This window comes from Aotus nancymaae, unplaced genomic scaffold, assembly GCF_030222135.1.
Source record: "Aotus nancymaae isolate 86718 unplaced genomic scaffold, 86718_ANA_hifiasm-v0.15.2.pri h1tg000002l, whole genome shotgun sequence".
Lineage (NCBI taxonomy): Eukaryota > Metazoa > Chordata > Mammalia > Primates > Aotidae > Aotus > Aotus nancymaae.
Genome location: NW_026988413.1, coordinates 32,974,629 through 32,994,299, shown reverse-complemented (window position 1 = coordinate 32,994,299; position 19,671 = coordinate 32,974,629). Strand labels below are relative to the sequence as shown.

General features: G+C 35.9%; 1 protein-coding gene and 1 long non-coding RNA gene across 19 annotated transcripts in view; one reads left to right on the top strand and one right to left on the bottom strand.

Moving 5' to 3' along the window:
* The window catches only part of ASB15 (ankyrin repeat and SOCS box containing 15), a 39,510-nt gene extending 22,065 nt beyond the window's left edge, over positions 1-17,445 (top strand). For all 18 annotated transcript variants that reach the window (XM_064373768.1, XM_012474011.3, XM_012474004.3 and 15 more), the window contains 5 exons: positions 5,024-5,269; positions 7,205-7,376; positions 8,966-9,536; positions 10,072-10,225; positions 16,648-17,445. In XM_064373768.1, the coding sequence (XP_064229838.1) occupies positions 5,024-5,269; positions 7,205-7,376; positions 8,966-9,536; positions 10,072-10,225; positions 16,648-16,820 (1,316 nt within the window). In that variant the 3' untranslated portion in view covers positions 16,821-17,445. The remainder of the gene's footprint in view (positions 1-5,023; positions 5,270-7,204; positions 7,377-8,965; positions 9,537-10,071; positions 10,226-16,647) is intronic.
* Positions 6-19,671, bottom strand: part of LOC105732041 (uncharacterized) — a 31,228-nt gene continuing 11,562 nt past the window's right edge. The window contains exons 3-5 of the long non-coding RNA XR_010341746.1: positions 8,893-8,994; positions 7,457-7,538; positions 6-1,559 (exon numbers count right to left, since the gene is read on the bottom strand). This is a non-coding gene — a long non-coding RNA (uncharacterized LOC105732041). The remainder of the gene's footprint in view (positions 1,560-7,456; positions 7,539-8,892; positions 8,995-19,671) is intronic.

The following is a 19,671-nucleotide window of genomic DNA, read 5'->3' as shown; positions in this document are numbered from 1 at the left end:
CAGTTTTCTCATGTATAAAAGGGAAATACAACACCTACTATGCAGAATTGTGATTAAAAATTAGAGAAAAAAATATAAAAGCTCTCACATGTAATAGATGCTCAAGAGGGGAGAGCCATTATAAAGTTGTCTGTGTGTGGCAGGAGGAGGAGAGGGAAAAGGAGCAGGAGGAGAGGGAGGAGAGAACGTAAGATTATTTACCAGCAATCACAGAGGAAGACATTAAAGGTCATAGCCAGTTAAGAACCATCACAGCTCCTGTTCACTAAGGAATCACTAAATAAATAAATAAATAAATAAATAAATAAATAAATAAATAACCAACCAACCAACCTAAACAACTTGAATATTAAGAAGACCTGAATATTGTTAAGCAAACTTGGATAAATCATGAACATTAGTAAAACATTTATATTTGATGGCACTGATTCAACAATATCAACGCAACAAACATATATTAAGAAGTCACATTAAGCCAGAGGCTGTCTGGGCAGTGTGGATATAAAGATGAATGGATTAATCTTCCTCCTCTCAGAGTCCAGGAGGAGAGTTAGAGATGATTTAAATGGAAAACTGGTGTTATAAATGCTATAATTAAGTATATATTTAAACTAACTTGGGAGAATAAAAAAGTAGTGAATCTGTGAAGCCTTCAAAAAACCTTGCTGTTGGATTGTCTTGAGGGTTGTATAGGGGAACATCAGCAGACAGAGGCGTGGAAGACTCCTGGCAGGTGTTCTGCCCCGATACACCTTGCTCCATGAAGAGAGTTGCCACAGAGTGGTGTCAGTTTGGCCTGGTTCCTTCTTACCTACTCTTGCCACATGTCAGAGCTTTCAGCCTTGACAAATTCAGATAAGATGGGAAAAACAATCTGATCCATATAGTTAGAATACAGACAAATCTTCTGCAATAAAAACAAAACACGGATACACAAAGCAAACAAATAAGAATGACTTAAAGAGAAAGAAGTCATTTCTCTCACACACATTGCAGGGTGGCCCACGGTTGTTAGGGTGGTTGTATCAACATTACAGTGTGCTTCCGAGGTTGCTCCCAATGTCATCATTTTCCAGGCAGCAGGAAGGAGGAAAGAGGAAGCCCTAGGAAAGCATCTTCAATTTAAAAAGATGACCTGGACAGTGCACATGACCCTTCCACTCATATCCGATTAGTTCAGATTTTGTCACAATGCCACATCTTGGGGCAAGGGAGGCCAGAGGGAGGCCAGGACATTTAGTGTCTACCTGGATGACCTGTGGCCAGCTAAATACTTGGGGCCTCTGTGGTTAAAAGGAAAAGGGGAAGCATAAATACTGAGAAACAAATCATAGTCTCTGGATATGTTTTAGCCGGCCTTTAAATCACAGTAACATGACACTTTTCATAAATAAACCAGAACTCTTTTCCTGAGCAGGCTTTAAAGATATTAAACAGAAGACGTACCTGTGGGTGTTGACTCACCACTAGTAATGTGACCTGTATTATTTAAAGGCCAGAATATGCCACAGAGTATTTGCAACAACATCTGTGTTGTTTCTATAGATCACCTTGAATTTCTGCAAAAAAAAAGGACAGAATTGCATACTGCTTCACTTTGCAAATAGAGAATTACTATCTACTTGTTAGTTTCAATCCATTTATTTCTTAAAGGACAACTAAGCCATGATTATCACTCCTTTGTTTTCTTTTGGCTTCATTTAAATTTTTCTTTAATGCTTAAGGCCTATAATGGAGCAGTAAACATTTACATGCATTTCAAAGTTGCATATGTTGGTTTCATTCTCTATGCTGGCAATATCTAAGGTGTAGGAAAGGAACTCTATCACTAAGTTATCAAAATTTACATAGAATTAATATTTGGAAATAATATATTTTAAAAACTAAGTGGTAATGTCAAGAGAGGATTAAAGTCTCCATGAAGTTAATATTCCGGACATGCTCATGTACCTCCTCATCAGCTACAAAACTGGGGAAGAGGGACTTTTCCTGGATTACCTTATTCGGCACCTTTGCTGTAGAACCCATGCCAAGTCTTCATAGGTTTTATAGGAAAATGGATTATTCATGGCACTTACTCAGTTTGTTCTTGAATCTATAGGCTTCTTTGAGATTTCCTATTCCGAGTCCCTTAACTTGTAGAGGAAAGATACGGGGGAAAAAAGCATTTCTTCTTTTTGTCTGTACAATGCCATTTTTGTTTTTCTTATCCTAATGCCATCATCCTTATCTCTATTTATGAGATATCCTGAGAGGGTCAAGAAAAAAATCACTTTTGCTCCCTCTAGGGCCCTTATTCCCTATCAGTCATTCGGCCCTTACTTATTTAAGGTACTTTGATATACTCTAGTCATGTTACATGGTTACTTGCTGAGTGGTAGATATCTGATTTGTGAGGATCTGACACTTATTAAAGGTTTTTGCACTTGGACTCCTCCTCTGCCCACCCCCCTGGAGTTGGTGTCACCTTTCCCTAGTTGGATAGCCACAAGCTGATCCTGGCCAGTGGAGCCCAGAGTAAGGAGGATGCTCAGGGAACTGCCTGGGATGACATCTCAGTCCCACTGCCCTCCATTCCTGATGGCCTTATGCCATCTATATGCCATGTACAGATCAGCTCATTTTGCTTCAGACATTTTCTTTCCACCAATCAATACACATCCTCTTCACTCCATTTCCTCTTTCAATCTCCCAGTCCTTGTCAAGATAATCAATAACTCTTGCCTATCATTTATGCAAAATTCTTAATCTAATTCCCTAAACCCTTCAACTTGAGGTCACTTTTCTTTAAGCATTACTATTGAAGCTATAAATTTAAAAAATTAATAAAGAATTTGAACATTTCTGAAAAAATTCTAAAGAATTTTAAATTCTAGAGAAAGGAATTTTATATATACTATGTAAACATATATATATGTCCATATGTAAAACAAGACATTTTCAACTTAGTATTTTACTTAGTCATGTTACATCAATACTGTGCCTTAGGAGTTTTCATTATTTCAGTCATTTATTGGTTAAGAATGTCTTCATGGATTAGTTTGGAAGGGGTTTCCTACCATTTGCATTATTATTTCTATAGGAAGTACATTCTTAATTTCAAAAAATTAAATTGGAAGTAAAGTTTTGATTTTTTAAAAACTATTTTAAATTGAAGATGACCCATTTATGCTGTTATTTTTCATGAAGAGAAACTATTAATATGAATCAATATGTTTCCTGAGTCAGATAAAAGGTAAAAAGATTATGAGGGAAGAGGCTCATTATTTTGATTTTTTTTTTTCTAATTATAAAACCTGCCATCAGAGCAGGATCAATGAGGACACGTTTCTAGTTTGTTTAGCTTACTTGATGTTTGCTCTGCAATAACACCAGCTAGCATGAGGTAATTCACTGCAATTAGAGCTGCCAGTGACAGTTGGGCAATTCGGAGAGAGGCATTTGTCAACAGGTTCTACCTTAGACAAGGAGCAGGAGAAAAACTGGAATCTTCTGCAGGGATGGCTTGCCTGCTCCCAAATGAAGTAGGCGAAGTTTATCTTCATCCTCTCATTGCCACATTGGGAGCTGCTCTCCTTGCCTTGGCGTTAGATCCTTTCTACAATCTGCCTCCTGGTTACCCCAGAATGTTCGATGCAGCCTCACATCTCCCTCTGTGTTTCCCAGAATAGGCCCAGACTTTGAATCTGTCTTTCAATACAAGGTAGCATAGGCTTCTTCTCTAGGCTGTAAACTCTACGAGTGAGATCCAAATCTGTCTCTTCTTCCTGTTGTCCACAGTGTGTAACACAGAGCCTTTAGTAGAGCCAGCCATATTAACTGAATAATAAATGAGAGTGAGTGAATGAATGAATGAGTGAATGTAAGTGTGTACATCTTTATTTGTAGGGGGTAGCACTCATCCTAATCTATTTTTCAATAGATTTTACTTACAAGAAAAAAAAGCTACATTTTAAGAATTGTATACATCTAAATGAGGACAATCTCTTAATAATCCAAAAGGGGAAAAACCTTTTAACTGTATAATTTCAGCCATTACAGACGAGCAGAGAGGGAGAGAGACATCTAATTTGGTGAACTTTCTTAATTGTACTACATTAACTGCCATGTACTTCACCCACCGGGAACAGCTAGCCTATGTAGATTCTAAACAATCTTATTGATAATCATCCATTAAAAATATAAGAAAGAGAGGCTGGGTGCGGTGGGTCATGCCTGTAATCCCAGCACTTTGGGAGGTTGAGGCGGGCGGATCACCTGAGGTCGGGAGTTTGAGACCAGCCTGACTAACATGGAGAAACCCAGTCTTTACTAAAAAAAATACAAAATTAGCCGGGCTTGGTGGTCATGCCTGTAATCCCGGCTACTCAGGAGGCTGAGGCAGGAGAATCGCTTGAACCTAGGAGGTGGAGGTTGCAGTGAGCTGAGATTGCACCATTGCACTCCAACCTGGGAGTGCAAGAGCGAAACTCCATCTCAAAAAAAAAATAAATAAATAAAATAAGAAAGAGAAGTTCATTCAATACTTACTGCTATCTTTTGTGGGACTGAGTGTTTCTATAGGGGAAAAACTGATGAACATTATTTACATATGAGGTTCCCGGGTCCTAAGAATGATATAATGATATAATAGTCAGTTACTGAGCTCCTGTTACATACTAGGTACTATACTGATAATTTTACATACATTATTTAATTTGTGCAATCCAACAGCAAATGTTATTTCCACTTTGTTGGTGAAGAAATTAAAGTTTAGAAAGAGAGCGCACAGCATTCTATCCTAGTGATGTGTGTTATTTTCTGTGAAACTCTTACCCCTCCTCCAGGTCTTGAAGAAAGGTAGTGTCATCTTGTAAACTTATATTTCACAAATATAAACTTGGATATGAGAAACACATTATTTTCTTTGTAGAAGAAAATACTAGCTAATATCTATTTCAATATTAAATTCGGTCATTAGTTTATACCACCTAAAGTATTTGTATTAATATACTTACTGTTGTTTTTAAAAATCATTTTCAAGCTGTAAAAAGGGGCTCCTATGACATGGTATCGACTCTGATCAAACACAACAGTAGCCTAGACCAGCCCTGTGTCAAGCGATGGTCAGCAATGCATGAAGCCGCCAAGCAAGGCCGAAAAGATATCATAGCTCTGCTGCTAAAACATGGAGGCAATGTCCACCTGAGAGATGGATTTGGAGTCACACCCTTAGGCGTTGCTGCCGAGTTTGGTCACTGTGATGTGTTAGAACATCTAATCCACAAAGGTATGTGAAAAGGAGTTACAGTTTCCTGACTTTTGTCCTCCCTCTCAAGCTCTCCTTTTCGATATTCCTCACTCTTCCTCCCCTGAATATAACTAGGGGAGATCCTCTTCCTCTCTGGAATGGAACTTGGCATCAGGCTTTCATACCTGGTCCCTCAATAGATCCTTACTCTACAACTCAGCTAAGTCCTATACGTTGTGACCTACAAATCTACAAGCCTAGTCCTGATTGCTCTCTCTAGGGACAGTTCAATCTGCTTATAGATGGCTCATCAGGGCCTCAGGCTTATCTGCTCTTAAACTGAATTCCTCCTGTTTCTCTACTTTTCTGATGTGATAATTTATCTCATCATGATCTCTAATTCCTCCATCACTGGCTTTCTTAAATCCAATCAGTTGCAAAGTCTTGTAGCGTTTCTCTTGTCCTCTCATTACAATCTATCTGCCATCCTGGTCAGGTCCCTCAATCCTCCCTGGACCAATGCAAATGCTTTCTAACCATTTTCTGGGTTTCTAGTCTCCCATCAGAGAATCATAGTAAATACTGCAACTTGGTTCCTCTCCCTAAAGGGCAGCTACCATAGTGTCAACTAGTCAAAAAAATAATCCCTATTACATAATCTCCAATTGTTTTACCACATTTATCCCTTACTGCTCCCACCTTGTATCCTACACTCCAGTCAAAATACACAAGCAGTATTCCCAAACATATCTTGCATTCCTTCTCTCTGGGTTTGGGTCAGGTCTTTGCCTTCATTTCTTCAGCACAATTCAAAGTCAGTCTCTTGAGACACCTCCCTAAATCCTTTCCTTATTCTTCACAACAGATTGTGACATTGCCCTCCTTTATACAACTACAGAACCATGAGTTAAGGAGACCTAACTCCTAAACTGGTTGAGCCATTATTCATGTGAGACCCTAGCCTTGTTCCTTAAATATCTGGCCCTCAGCGTCCTCATCTGCAAATGAATGCTAGCATCACATGATTCCCGGTGATTCTCTATGGGAAAAAGACTAACATTTTTGAGGTCTCCCACTACAACCACATTTAATTATCAAATAAGCCGTGTGAAGTAGGCTGTATTAATCATTCACAGATGTGGAGTTGGAGGTGCATGGAAGTAAACAGCTTGTCCCCAGCTCTCACCATAAGCAGCAGAGCCTCTGTCCTCTACATCATGTCTCCTTGTCCTAATGTCACTGGAAAATCATACAGTTTGTCCTGTCTGATATTTTGTTTCATTTCCCCTCTAAGCTCCTTAGAGTAGTCACACTCATTCATCTTAGGGTCACACACACTGATTGCACATAGAGGGCAATAAAGTTATTTGTTAATACTTTATTAACTCTAAGTATTTGTTAGGATAAAATAGAGTAGGCCGGGTGCCATCGTTCATGCCTGTAATCCCAGCACTTTGGGAGGCAAAGGTGGATAGACCACTTGAGGCCTGGAGTTGGAGACCACCCTGGCCAACATGGTGAAACCCTGTGGTGGCACATGCCTGTAATCCCAGCTACTCAGGAGACTGAGGCAGGAGAACTGTTTAAACCTGGGAGGCAGAGGCTGCAGTGAGCTGAGATTATACCACTGCACTCCAGCCTAGTCAACAGAGTGAGACTCCGTCTCAAAATAAAACAAAACAAAACCCAAAAAGCCATTGTCTTTAAATTAAAAAGTCTAACAAGTCTTTTTTGGAAGAATTTACCCAGCATAAAAATTGATTTCGTTTCTCTCATGTTTTTGGCCTAAAGATTTTCTAATAAAACGAAGCATGCTGCATGCATGTGTGTTGATTGAAAATATAGAAAACATGGAGGTCCTTAATTCCACACTTTTAAGTCCTAACCACAAAGGAACTCAACAGATTGTTTTTTAGGGGATTGTTTAAACAATACCATCCAGTTATGATTATGCCACATATTTTATCCTGCCAGGTGGTGATGTGCTTGCTCTGGCAGATGATGGGGCATCGGTGCTGTTTGAGGCAGCAGGAGGTGGCAATCCTGACTGCATTTCCCTCCTGCTGGAATATGGAGGAAGCGGAAATGTACCTAACCGAGCAGGGCATCTTCCTATACACCGAGCTGCCTATGAGGGGCATTATCTGTGAGTGGTAAATTATAGGGTTATTGAGTTAAAAATGCAAATTTGTATATACAGTACAATCACAAGTCTATATATAATACCTTTCAAAATCCAAAGAGCAGGAGGCGAAATCTTCACATTTTAATGCTTCATCTTTAGATGCTTAGAACTTTTTTGATATTCCTGTAATTCCAAAAAATGAATTTATAGTACTTTATAATGAAATTTTCTTTTAGAAGGAATTAATGCATAAGTGAGAATTCTGCACAAGCCACCCAAGAGTGCCTTTCTGTTTACAAATGTATTTAACAAAAGGCTACAGAGTTTCTAAAAATTTTGTCCTTGACAAAGGATTACAATTTGTAACAATAGTGTCAGTGTTATTCCAATTATTTCCTAATATCTCCAGGATATTATTTATATATAATATAATATATACTATATTATATTATAGTATAATGTCAAATATGTTCTTGAATAGAAAAGTTTCATTATAAGTTTAAAATTCTTTATTCCATACAAATGGTTGAATAGAGTCTTAAATCACAAAATGTGCATAATTAACACATTGGTAGAAGTCTAGATCACTATATTAAATTACCCACCATGAGAAGATGGTTTTAGACAATTAAATATATTTCATAAGCTCAAAAACTTTGAAGTAATTGGGCTTTATAGTTTTCAGTGGGCCACTGGCTAAGTGGCCAGTGATGTGTAATTGATGCTAAGTGACATGTTGTTAGAGTTTACCTGGATTTACTCCCAGTGTTCATAAATTTGCACAGTGGGCACAAGAGATCAAGTTATCCTTGCCTGTGGCTCTCATACATGTCTAGCTGGTTAGTCAAGTGTGAAATTCACAACCATATCACATGTACTTAGAAACATAAACCGTGGTTGGTTATCTCAACTGGACTGATGCAAGGTTGATGGAATACTAAAGACTCTTCTTTTGGCTAATAATTCAATTGCAAGTTATATGGAAGCAGACAATATACACAGTCAATATTAAAAAACAGATTGCGCAGGAATCAGTGAAAGAGGAATAATTCATGAGAATTCGAAAAGGCCCAAATTCTCATCCTTGCTCTACATCTAACGTGTGACCTTGGACAATCATTTTGCCTCTTCAGACTTTAGATTGAACTTCTGTTAAATGAAGCAGCTGGACTAAATGACATCCAGGGTCACTTCCTATGACCCTATGATCCTAATGGTCAAGATTACAAAGCACTCCTCTATGGCATTAGAAAATCTTACTTTTCTTTTATAATTTAAAAAATAGTATTGGTTGCCTGGAAATATTATATTGTTCAGAGGAGAATTGGAAGAGGGGGAGGGTTCCTCAGGAACCACAATTCTAGAACAAAACATATAAGATGCAGTGTGTTTCCCAAGAATATTTAGAACAGAAAGCTAAATCAAAACTGAATTACACTAAGCTAAATAGTTGTACCTCAGTAGATAGAAGTTAAATGTTTCACCATAAGGTTATCTAGAGAAAATAAGGGAAACTGTACAATTTGCATTCACTTACCTAACAAGAACAGTTTATTTAATTTCTTGATTTTCTTTATGGTACGTAGATATTTGACTTTTTTTTCTTGTAGTGCACTGAAATATCTTATCCCAGTAACATCTAAAAATGCAATTCGGAAAAGTGGGCTAACACCAATTCACTCAGCAGCAGATGGACAAAATGCACAGTGTCTAGAACTGCTCATTGAAAATGATTTTGATGTCAATACCCTACTTGCTGACCACATTTCCCAGAGCTATGACGATGAGAGGAAGACTGCACTGTATTTTGCCGTTTCTAATAATGATGTTCGTTGCACAGAAGTCCTTCTGGCTGCAGGTGCAGACCCAAACTTAGATCCCCTCAACTGCCTACTTGTGGCAGTGAGGGCCAATAATTATGAAATTGCCCGGCTGCTTCTCTCCCATGGAGCTAATGTCAATTGTTACTTTATGCATGTGAATGACACTCGTTTCCCCAGTGTCATTCAGTATGCCCTAAACGACGAGGTAATGCTGAGGCTATTGCTGAATAATGGCTATCAAGTGGGGATGTGCTTTGACTGCACGCATGGTGACATCTTTGGAAATTCATTTGTGTGGTCAGAGATAGAGGAAGAGGTGCTGCCAGGATGGACATCTTGCGTAATAAAAGATAACCCGGTGAGTTATGCCTTTTCTGCTTTATATTGGGTCATCATCCTAATTTAGTACACATTCATTCATTTAGGGATGTTACAAAAAAAAAAATAAACTCTAATTTTTCTATTTTTCTTCTTCTTCAATTTTTGTTTGCAACGATACGGGGATATAAGCATAAATCTAGAATCTAGCCCCTCTGCCCCCCCCAAAAGATGCTGTTCATTTTTTCTTGACTTGAAAACTGAATGTAAAAGAATGTGAAATGTATGCAATTAGTCACTTCTGCCTGTTTAGTGGAATATTGGGGCCAGATGGAAAGAAGCATGATTCCTCCATGCTTTGCTGACTACAGTCACATCAGAGCTAAGCGATTCTTCAGGGCTGATGGTTTCACAGAAAGAAGCAAACAATTTGTTTTTAATTTTTGTTCATTACAAGGAGGGATCTTTTATTTTCTGTAATAAGACAAAGAGTAATGTTTCCATAACACAATTGAGTGTTTATGTACATGGCATGTTAAAAACACTACTAAATTAAATTTTATCAATTCTTTCAGTTCTGTGAGTTTATTACAGTTCCTTGGATGAAGCACTTGGTAGGCAGAGTTACTCGAGTACTAATAGATTACATGGATTATGTTCCTCTGTGTGCTAAACTGAAGTCTGCACTAGAAGTACAGAGAGAATGGCCAGAAATCCGTCAAATACTAGGTAAAAACCAGAAGTTGTGCCCACAATTTTTAAATTAAGAACATATATGGGGGAAGTTCTTAATGTCTTCTTTGATAATTTTTCTATGCTACTCTACTATATTTCCAGAATTATCTGGGTTTTAAAATCATCCTTAACACTTCCTCTGTTGTAAGATACATATTTGCATTTTTCTTTATATTTTCCAACTTTGTAATTGTATAATGAGTAATAAAATAGCTATATTAACATTCTGATTACAATTCATTTTTAAAATTAACTTCCATAATATCACACAATATGTAGACTGCAAGCTCCATGTGGGTAGGGATCTGCTTCATTTCTTGTTATATTCTCAAGGCTTAGCATAAGGCCTAGTAACTACAGTTCAATAAATATGGAGTAAATGAATGAAGAAAAAGGATTAGAATTACTCTTTTTGACCTGCTTTCTCTGAGGTCTTTATTGACAAAGTCCTCCCAAAGATTAGTATTTATAGACAGGCCATTTTTTCTTTTCTAGGTGAAAGTTTATCATGAAAATGAATCATACAAGTTTCAATGAAAGTATATTTTAAAATGATTCAAATACAAATAGAAACCAGAAAAGTATCATAGATTTGAGATGGTTTCACTTACAAAATAAGAGTTCAGAAGAATAAACTTTCAAAACCTAGTTGGACATCAATTTCATGAAGCCTAAAGAAGAATTATAGAACTTTATATGACATTTAAATCATTTGACATTCTTAATATACCTGAATCAGCCTTTCTGTGGAATTAGTTCTACAATAGAAGAGACTCTGAGGCAACTAAAACAGGAAACTTGGAGAATCTGATGAGTAATATAGTATTGTAAGCCTAGAAATTGAGCTCTGGGGTCAGATCTAGAATGAGATGAAATTCTGGCCTTGCCTAGAAGTAGGATTGCTAGATTATAAAGCGCAGTGTAATTCAGGACTGATGTTTTCATGAAAAAAAGCAACAATTTATTGTTACAATTTTTTTCTAAGTGAAGGAGGATTTTTTTATTTCCCATAAAAAGACCAAGATAGCCATTCTAGTTGTGTGACTTTGAGCAAATTACTTATTCTTTTTTTGTCTAGGTTTTCCCATTGCAAAGTAGATGTAGGATAGTATTAACCTTATAAGGTTGTTGTGAGACCATAAAGAAATAATGCATATGAGGTGCTTAGTGTCTAGATCATTTAAATTACATAATAAATTTAGTTTTAAAACTAAAGTATTAACATTTTTATGTTTTTATTACATGGTAAGTTTATGTGAGATATCTGAAATGTATATGTAAAGTGTGCTATGAAATATTGTAGAGTTAAGTAGTATCATGCCTATTTTTTACAAAGAAAAGGCTAAGGCTAAAAGACATTACAAAATAGTCTAGACCCTATGCATTCTTGAAAACCACCTCTCAAAGTTCCCTTCCTGAACTTAAAGCCTGCATTGAGAGCAAAATCAAAAATCTATCAGGACAGAAACAAGAAAGGACCCACAAAAAAGAGGGGATGGCAAACAGAGCCAGGAAACCTCAGAAATCTAACCACCATATTTTGGGTCATTGCAAGAAAATACTAGAGTAAGAAGTTCTGTAAAGTTAGAAGAGCTATCTGGAACCAAGCATCCTTCTAAAAATTCAAGAAAACTAAATGCAAACAAAAATGGGCAACAGAAAATATCACAGTCAAATCCCATAATAGTAAGAAAAAATAGAACAGAATAATATCCCTACAAACAATGAATACATAACTGAAAAATTACACTGTCAGAACAATCAAAATTCAAACCTCTATTTCAAAGTAAGCCAAAAAGCATGAGGAAAATAATATAAGATATGGAAGAATAACATGAGTCAAAAATTTGAAAAATTCGGAAACCAGATAACAACTGAGGAAAGAATTGGGAATAAAAATTAGAAAAAAATTAATTTCAAATGTGAAGACTGAACAACTGGCAACACAGCTGACAATACATTGAGAGACAGAAAAGAGGCTATGGAAGAAAATTTTTAAATCAAATATAAATGAAGAAATAGACAAAAGGATTTTAAAATATATATATTTGTTCATTTCAATAGGTTTTGGGGAAACAGGTGGTGTTTGGTTACATGGATAAGTTGTTTAGTGGTGATTTCTGAGATTTTGGTGCACCCATCACCTAAGCAATGTACACTGTACCCAATGTGTACTCTTTTATACCTGGCCCATCCTTCCTCCCAAGCCCTCAAAGTCCATTGCATTATTATTATGCTTTTGCATCCTTGTAACTTAGATTTTAAAAAAAATTTGAAAGACAGTTAAAAACATTGACAACACACAATGAATAGTCAATATATGGATAATAAGACTCCTTAAAAAGGAAAACCAAATCAAGGGAATATAACAAATACAAAAACCTAGGCTTCAAGAAAAACCTTCTATAATAAAAAGGAAAGATTTGAAACTATAATGTACAAAATACTGTATCCTTTGGGCATGTAGGCAAAAAGAACAAGTGACATATAAGAGAAAAAATGGATTATTATTAAACTTTTTATCAACAATACTTCATGCCAAAAGAAAATGGAGTAACATATTTAAGGATCTCCACGGAAGGAAAATGTGAGCTACGGATGCTTACGTGGGAAAACTGACTTCCAATGATCAATGCAGGTAAACTGCTGTCAGCATGCAAGGACTCAGGAAATATTGTTCCTCTTACTGACGTCTGAAGGATCCACTAAAAAATGACCTTTAGACAACCCAAAATGTTTAGAGAGATATCAACGTGAGGACTAGTATTAAACAAGACTAGCATTAATCAGAATGCCAAGACTAAGTGAGAGTTAAAAGGGAGGAGATGCAATATGTAATGGTTATATGCTCTGATTAAATAGACAACAGCACAATTATTCATTTTGAAATATTAGTAAATAGATAAAATAATATTTAATAATAAATTAAAAAATATATTTTTAAATATCTTAAAATACTGGTGGTGATATATTAATATTGTTGTGCTGAGAATGATATATTCAGTAAATGAGTAATTGAGGAATATTTCAATTCCATTATTCCTTGTATCCTTGAAGCCAAGGATTGCCAGTGTGGCAGAAAAAAAATACAAATGTAATAGAAAAGAGATTAAAGAAAAATCCTGTAGTCCTGAATTTGAATTAGAAGTAAGAATATAAATTCATAAGCTGTTTTATCTTGAAAGTGTATGTGTGTGCATGTGGACTGTGCTGTGTGTGTGTGTGGGTCTGTGTCTCAGTTTACAGATAAGGCTTAGGAATAATGATAAACCCAGTAGCAATGAGCATTCCTACATCACAGATTTTGGCCTGGAAATGACATTTCCTACAAAAGAAACCAGGGTTTTTGCTGGAGGTTGTTTTGTTTTGTTTTTGAGAAATGGATGATTGCATCTGGAGAAGGAAATGAACAAGATGAACCTGGAATATCTGGTCATACCAGAAAGCAAAGAAACTCTTAAAAACTACATAATTCATGATAAAAGAATTCAGGGGCCAACTTGGAGAGGTTCCAACCGGCCAAAGATGGGACAATTTAAGTTTCAAAAAGGGTAATTATTTCAATGAATTGAAATCTATCTTTAAACATACGGTTTGTGGGTTTTCTTTTTTTCTTTCTTATTCCTTCAACTTGTGTAAGTTCAAGGGTACATATGCAGAATGTGCAGGTTTGTGACATAGGTAAACATGTACCATGGTAATTTGCTGCACAGATCATCCCATCACCTTGGTATTAAGTCCAGCATCCATTAGCTATTCTTCCAGATGCTCAAATTCCCCCCAGTCCCAACAGGCCCCACTGTGTGTTGTTCCCCTCCATGTGTTCATGTGTCTCATCATTCAGTTCCCACTTGTAAGTGAGAACACACGGTGTTTGGTTTTCTGTTCCTGCATTAGTTTGCTGAGGATATGGTTTCCAACTCCATCCATGTCCCTGCAAAGGACGTATCTCAATCCTTTTTATAGCTGCACAGTATTCCATCATGTATATGTACCAATTTGTTTTTATCCAATCTATCATTGATGAGTATTTAGGTTGTTGATTCCACGTCTTTGCTATCGTTAATAGTGCTTCAATGAAAATACACGTGCATGTATCTTTATAATAGAATTACTTATTAAATACACAATTTTTTAAAAAACTGGTCAGCTTCATAATAGAAAATCAACTCATAATCTTAAAAATTGTTACAAAAGAGGTAAGCATTTATTCTGCTTTATATATATATGTATATAATATATATATGTGTATATATATATTATATATATATATATATAAAATCTGTGACATTAGTAACTAGAGTAGATGAACAATAGCATCCCTTTATAAAAGTATTCTAAAAATTAAAAAGATATTATATCACCATTTTATAGCCCCCAATAAATTAATAGATGTAGTCAATGAGCATCAACAGCTGCTAATATGTAGCCCCCAAAGAATGAGCACAGAATCAGCTATGTTTGCCAAAGAGATCAAACCCGAGCCTGATCAAGTCTCTGGATCCAGTTATCAATTTGCAAGAAATACAGAAGACAGTGGGACATGGAACTGCACCATGAAAATGCAATCAGCAGAGTTCAGGCTGTGGGAAACTACAGGAAACTACAGTTCTTCAAAGATTAATTCAAAGGACAAGAGGGGGATGGAGAGAATAACCTGCATATTATTAGAGACTTAAAGGACATAGCAAAAAATTTTAAAAATATATTGTCAATACTATAGTGCAGGGATAGTTCACTTACATGATGAAACTCTAAAGAAACTGATTACGAGTCAGAATAGTAGTTATTTACGGCAGGGGAACGAAAGAAAGATGGAAGAATTGAGAGGAATTTCTTGGTTGTCTGACAAAGTTCTATGTCCTATAGAACTAGGAGGTGATTAAAGATGTTCCGCTAATAATTACTTATATAACATGAAACTATACATGTGTACTTTATTTTATTTTGCAATAAAGAGTTTAAAACCTTATTTTTTAGCTTGGAGACTGCAGGGGGGAGAAAAACGCTGAGGCTTAGATAAATTAATTTCTCAAAGTAATAGACATAGAAAATAACAAAGTGAAGATTTGAACCCTTGTTTGTCTTACTTGAAAAAACAGACTTTCTATAATACCATTGTACTTCCTGTTATAGAACAGATTTTGCTTCTAAGTGGAAATTAATTGCTCCCTTTCTTTTTTTTTGCAAAATAATTACCAATTCTGATGACTTTGGAAAGACAATTCAAGTAAGAATAATGCCAGAAATTTTTTTTTTTAATTGTTTCTGGCATACATTATTGCAACTAGGGTAGAAGCCAGTTGATTGCTATTAGTGTGATTAACCACTGGATGTCAGGAGTCCTCCAGCTATCTATAAGGCAGCATATTTGTTAGGAAAAAAAAAATTGCATTTTTTTAGATGGAATTTTTTTTTCTCCTTATTTTGGTAATAATGTTGCATCAATAATTTTTGAGAACATTATTTTTAATTTAAAAAAGATAAATTGTTGATATCATCAAATGTAATATAGATGTGATCATGTTTATTATTGCATTGAATGATAGTTAATATTTATTGAATGGTTACAATGTACCAGGCACTTTTCTAATACTTTACATGATTTGTTTCATCTTCAAACAACCCTATGAGATAAGTACTGTTGTTATCCTTATTTCACAGATGAGAATACTAAACTCACAGACATTAAGCGATTTGCCCAAGGTGACACAAATTATTAAGGGGCAGAGCTAGGAGTTTAGTCCAAGCCGACGTGGTCCAGAGCGCACATCTAAGCCTGAATGCTATGCTGCTCCTTCATTTGTTCATACTGCTGCTATAAAATATCAATCTTGCAATTATAGTATAAAGTAAGAATTGAAAATATCATCAGATATTTAAAAAATTTTAGTATATTTTTGAGACTATACAAGGTTTAAGTATCAGACTCTGGAAACAAAATCCAGATTGGATTATTCATGATGTATGGAATCATCTGCAACAATGTTTCATGGATAATTATTTATCAGACAGATTGGTAGGAGAAAGAAAGTAAACAAATATATTTATACAATACTTAGCTCTAAAAAAATAAAGAAGAGATGTGGGCATTTGCTTTCTTAAGTCCATGTATTCATTCCACAAATTCTAGTTGAATACCTACTATGAGCCAGACTCCCTTCCTGGCACAGACACAGACTAAATTTCTGCCCTCATGGAGCTTACATTCTAGAGGAGTAGACTAGAATATTCAATTACAATTCGAATTTCACTTAAAATCACCAGTTGTTAAAGTGTGCGCGATTGTTTTTCAGAATATACTATTCATGTTATTTTGAAATATATCTTAGAGATATATTTCTTAGAGATATATATCTTAGAGATCAATCCACTATTTTAAAAAATTTTTTGCTTATTTTCCCCATTTCTTTTAGAGAATCCTTGTTCATTGAAGCATTTGTGTCGGTTAAAAATTCGAAGACTTATGGGACTCCAGAGACTCTGCCAGCCAGCCTCAATGGAGAAGCTTCCTGTACCACCAGTTATTCAAAGATACATATTATTTAAAGAGTATGATCTCTATGGACAAGAGCTAAAGTTGCCATAATATTTTAAAAAATATTTTGAAATGTGATTCCTTCAGATAATTTCTTGGAACCATTTTACATCCTTAATTGTAAAGTGTATTTAAATTTGTTGACAAATTTATAGGTGGATCATGTGTTCTTATGGGGAACACCATGATCTGTGTCTTTAAAGACATTTACATTTTTTAAAGATAGTCAGTATTTTGCACTTAGATTTGTATCTTTGTCTTCAGACTCTCCCTATCACGTGGCTCCTGCAATATCCACAATCAAGTCTCTATGACAGATAACCACTTTCTCAAACCCATATCTCCTTCCAGTTGCTGGCCTGATTCTCCTGTCTTTCACGGTCTCGCTGTGTAAAAGAGCTCCTCCTGCCTGTAAGTTCACACATTGTGATCTGGCATCTGCCCCATACTGATTTTCTCAAGGTCCCTGACAATCTCTTTGTTGCTAAATCCAGTGAACATTCTTCAGTCCCTCTTCCAAATGATTCCTGCAGCATCCAACATTGTTGCCTGTTTGCTCCCTGAAATAATACCTCTTTCCCTGTTTCTTACAAAACCTTGTTCTCTTGGGTTTCCTCCCACCTTCCTGGACACTCTGTCTCTGGCTTCTTTCTGCCTAGCTCATCTCTAACCAATCTTTTAGTCGTATATCTTAAGCCCTTTTCCCTTTTGCTTTGTTCTTTAAGTTATGTATCCTAAGCCCTCTTTGCTTTGTTCTCTGGGAAATTTTATCCACATCCATGGTCTTAATCATTTTGCTACAGACTACAAAATTTCTATCCAAAACTCAGCTCTTTCCCTCATGTGCTTCCAACCTATGTAGACAATTGGCCTAATGAACATTTGAACACAAAGACAGTTCCCAGATGAACTCGCTACCTTACTCCATTTTTAAAAAAAAAACGTCTTTCTCCTTCATTCTCTAGCTCAATAGTTAGTACAATGCTCAATTCAGTTTCTGAAGAAAAAAGCCTGGACATCAGACTTCACCATCCCATTTCTTCACCCAATAAGACAAATCACCAAATCCTATTAAGTTCATCTCCTGAAGTCATCTTCCACTCAGCCCTCCCGCCCCCTGATTTGGCCTTAAGTCTATTATCTTCTTTATCCTGGGTTAATACAGTGCTGCTTATCTGACTCCCCTGCCTCTGACTTGCCCTGTCCCAAACACTGCCTACATACAGCATCTCAGAATAGTCTTTTACAAATATAATAGAGTTTCACTTCTCTGCTTAAGATCATTCCCATTGCTCTTAGGTTAAAGTCCAAAGTTCTTACTTGAACTTTCATAATCTAACTCCTGCCTTTTTCTTTAGTGTCATCTCTGGATGTCTCCCTTTCCTCCCTTCCCTTGAACCTTTTAGAATTTTATTTCTTAAAAGTGATTCCCAGACTTTAAGGTGTCATGTACCAATAGGTTTTGTTGTGTTAATTTTTTAAAAAGACTGTTTAAAATATACCATCTACTATCACCATCATTTCATAAAAGGGGGGTCATTTTAATGGCAGAAAATAAGATGGTTATAAACTCAGTCATTCAACTTGAATGACTTTTGCTTCAACTTGAAGACCTCACACTGTTGTCATTTCCCCACTGATGAGTGAGAATTTCACTGTGGGCCATCAAATATCTGAGGACCTTTGTATGGGGAGTCACTGCTGCAGAATAGACTATGGTCTCTTAGAACCTCAGGGTCTTTGTTTTTCCTTCTCTCACCTTGAACTCTCTTTCCACTTTTTCTGCACCCTTTCACCTGATCAACTCCCACTTACGCCATAGATCTCAGCTGAGATGTAGCTTCCTCTAGGATGGGAAGCCCCAGCACAGAACTTGTCATGCTATATTATAGGTGCCTGTGTTCCCTGCTGCCTTCCCACTAGACTGTAAGCTCTACGAGGCCAGGTTCTATGTTTGTCTTGTTTTCCAGTGCTTTCTCAGGGTCAAACACATTCCCTAGAGCACAGAGTTCCATAATTATTTGTTGAAATATGTTGAATAAGTGACAAAAATAATCAGTAACTTCATGGTGAAATAATAGCTTTAAATTTCTGAGTGAGTTATGTCATCTTGATAATGTAATTATTTAATGTTATTATTTTTAGATTTTAATAGTGTTTTTTTCTTATATTTATTTTTATCTTATTACTGTATTCTTTCAACAGTAATATCTCACTGGTCTGTAAAGTTTTCAAGTTATATTTAGCTTTAGTTACCTTTGAAAGATAAATACGTATTAAAAAAACCTGTAAAATTAGGGTTATAATTTAACTTCTTATATTCCCTAGAGGATATGTTTTATACATAAGTTAAACTGTAATATATTTATCTTTAATTGTAACATTCTGTATACAGGATTTTATGATTCTTGTGTTGCACTCTTAGATGTGGGTAAAATGTATTGTCGTCTAAATATATTGTTCTAATAAATAAAACAATCATATTGTGGTTATAAGTCTGCTTTATGATACTTCATACATTAGACTTTTGCTCACTAAAGCTTTGACATTTTCTTTGATATATGTTTATGTAGATAATATTCAAGAAATACTTTGATATAAAGATATGAATTAACTGCACGTGCTAAGGGTTTTTAAAAGTGGTTTTTTTGGCATTTGTAAAGCAAGAGAAAAATGTATCTTATGAAAAAGAAGCAATTGCTGTATCTAAATCAAATTTGATCTTTTACTCACCACATTTTGGGCTTTTCTAGCAGTGTTTTTGTTTTTGAGATGGCTGGATGGAAAAAGGAATTAATTTCCATCTCATGAGGACTCTGTTTCTTCTAGAGCATGTCACTATCCGGGAAAGGGAACAGCTGCTCCTCCCCAGTCAGCACTAGGAGAAGCCAAACATTCTACA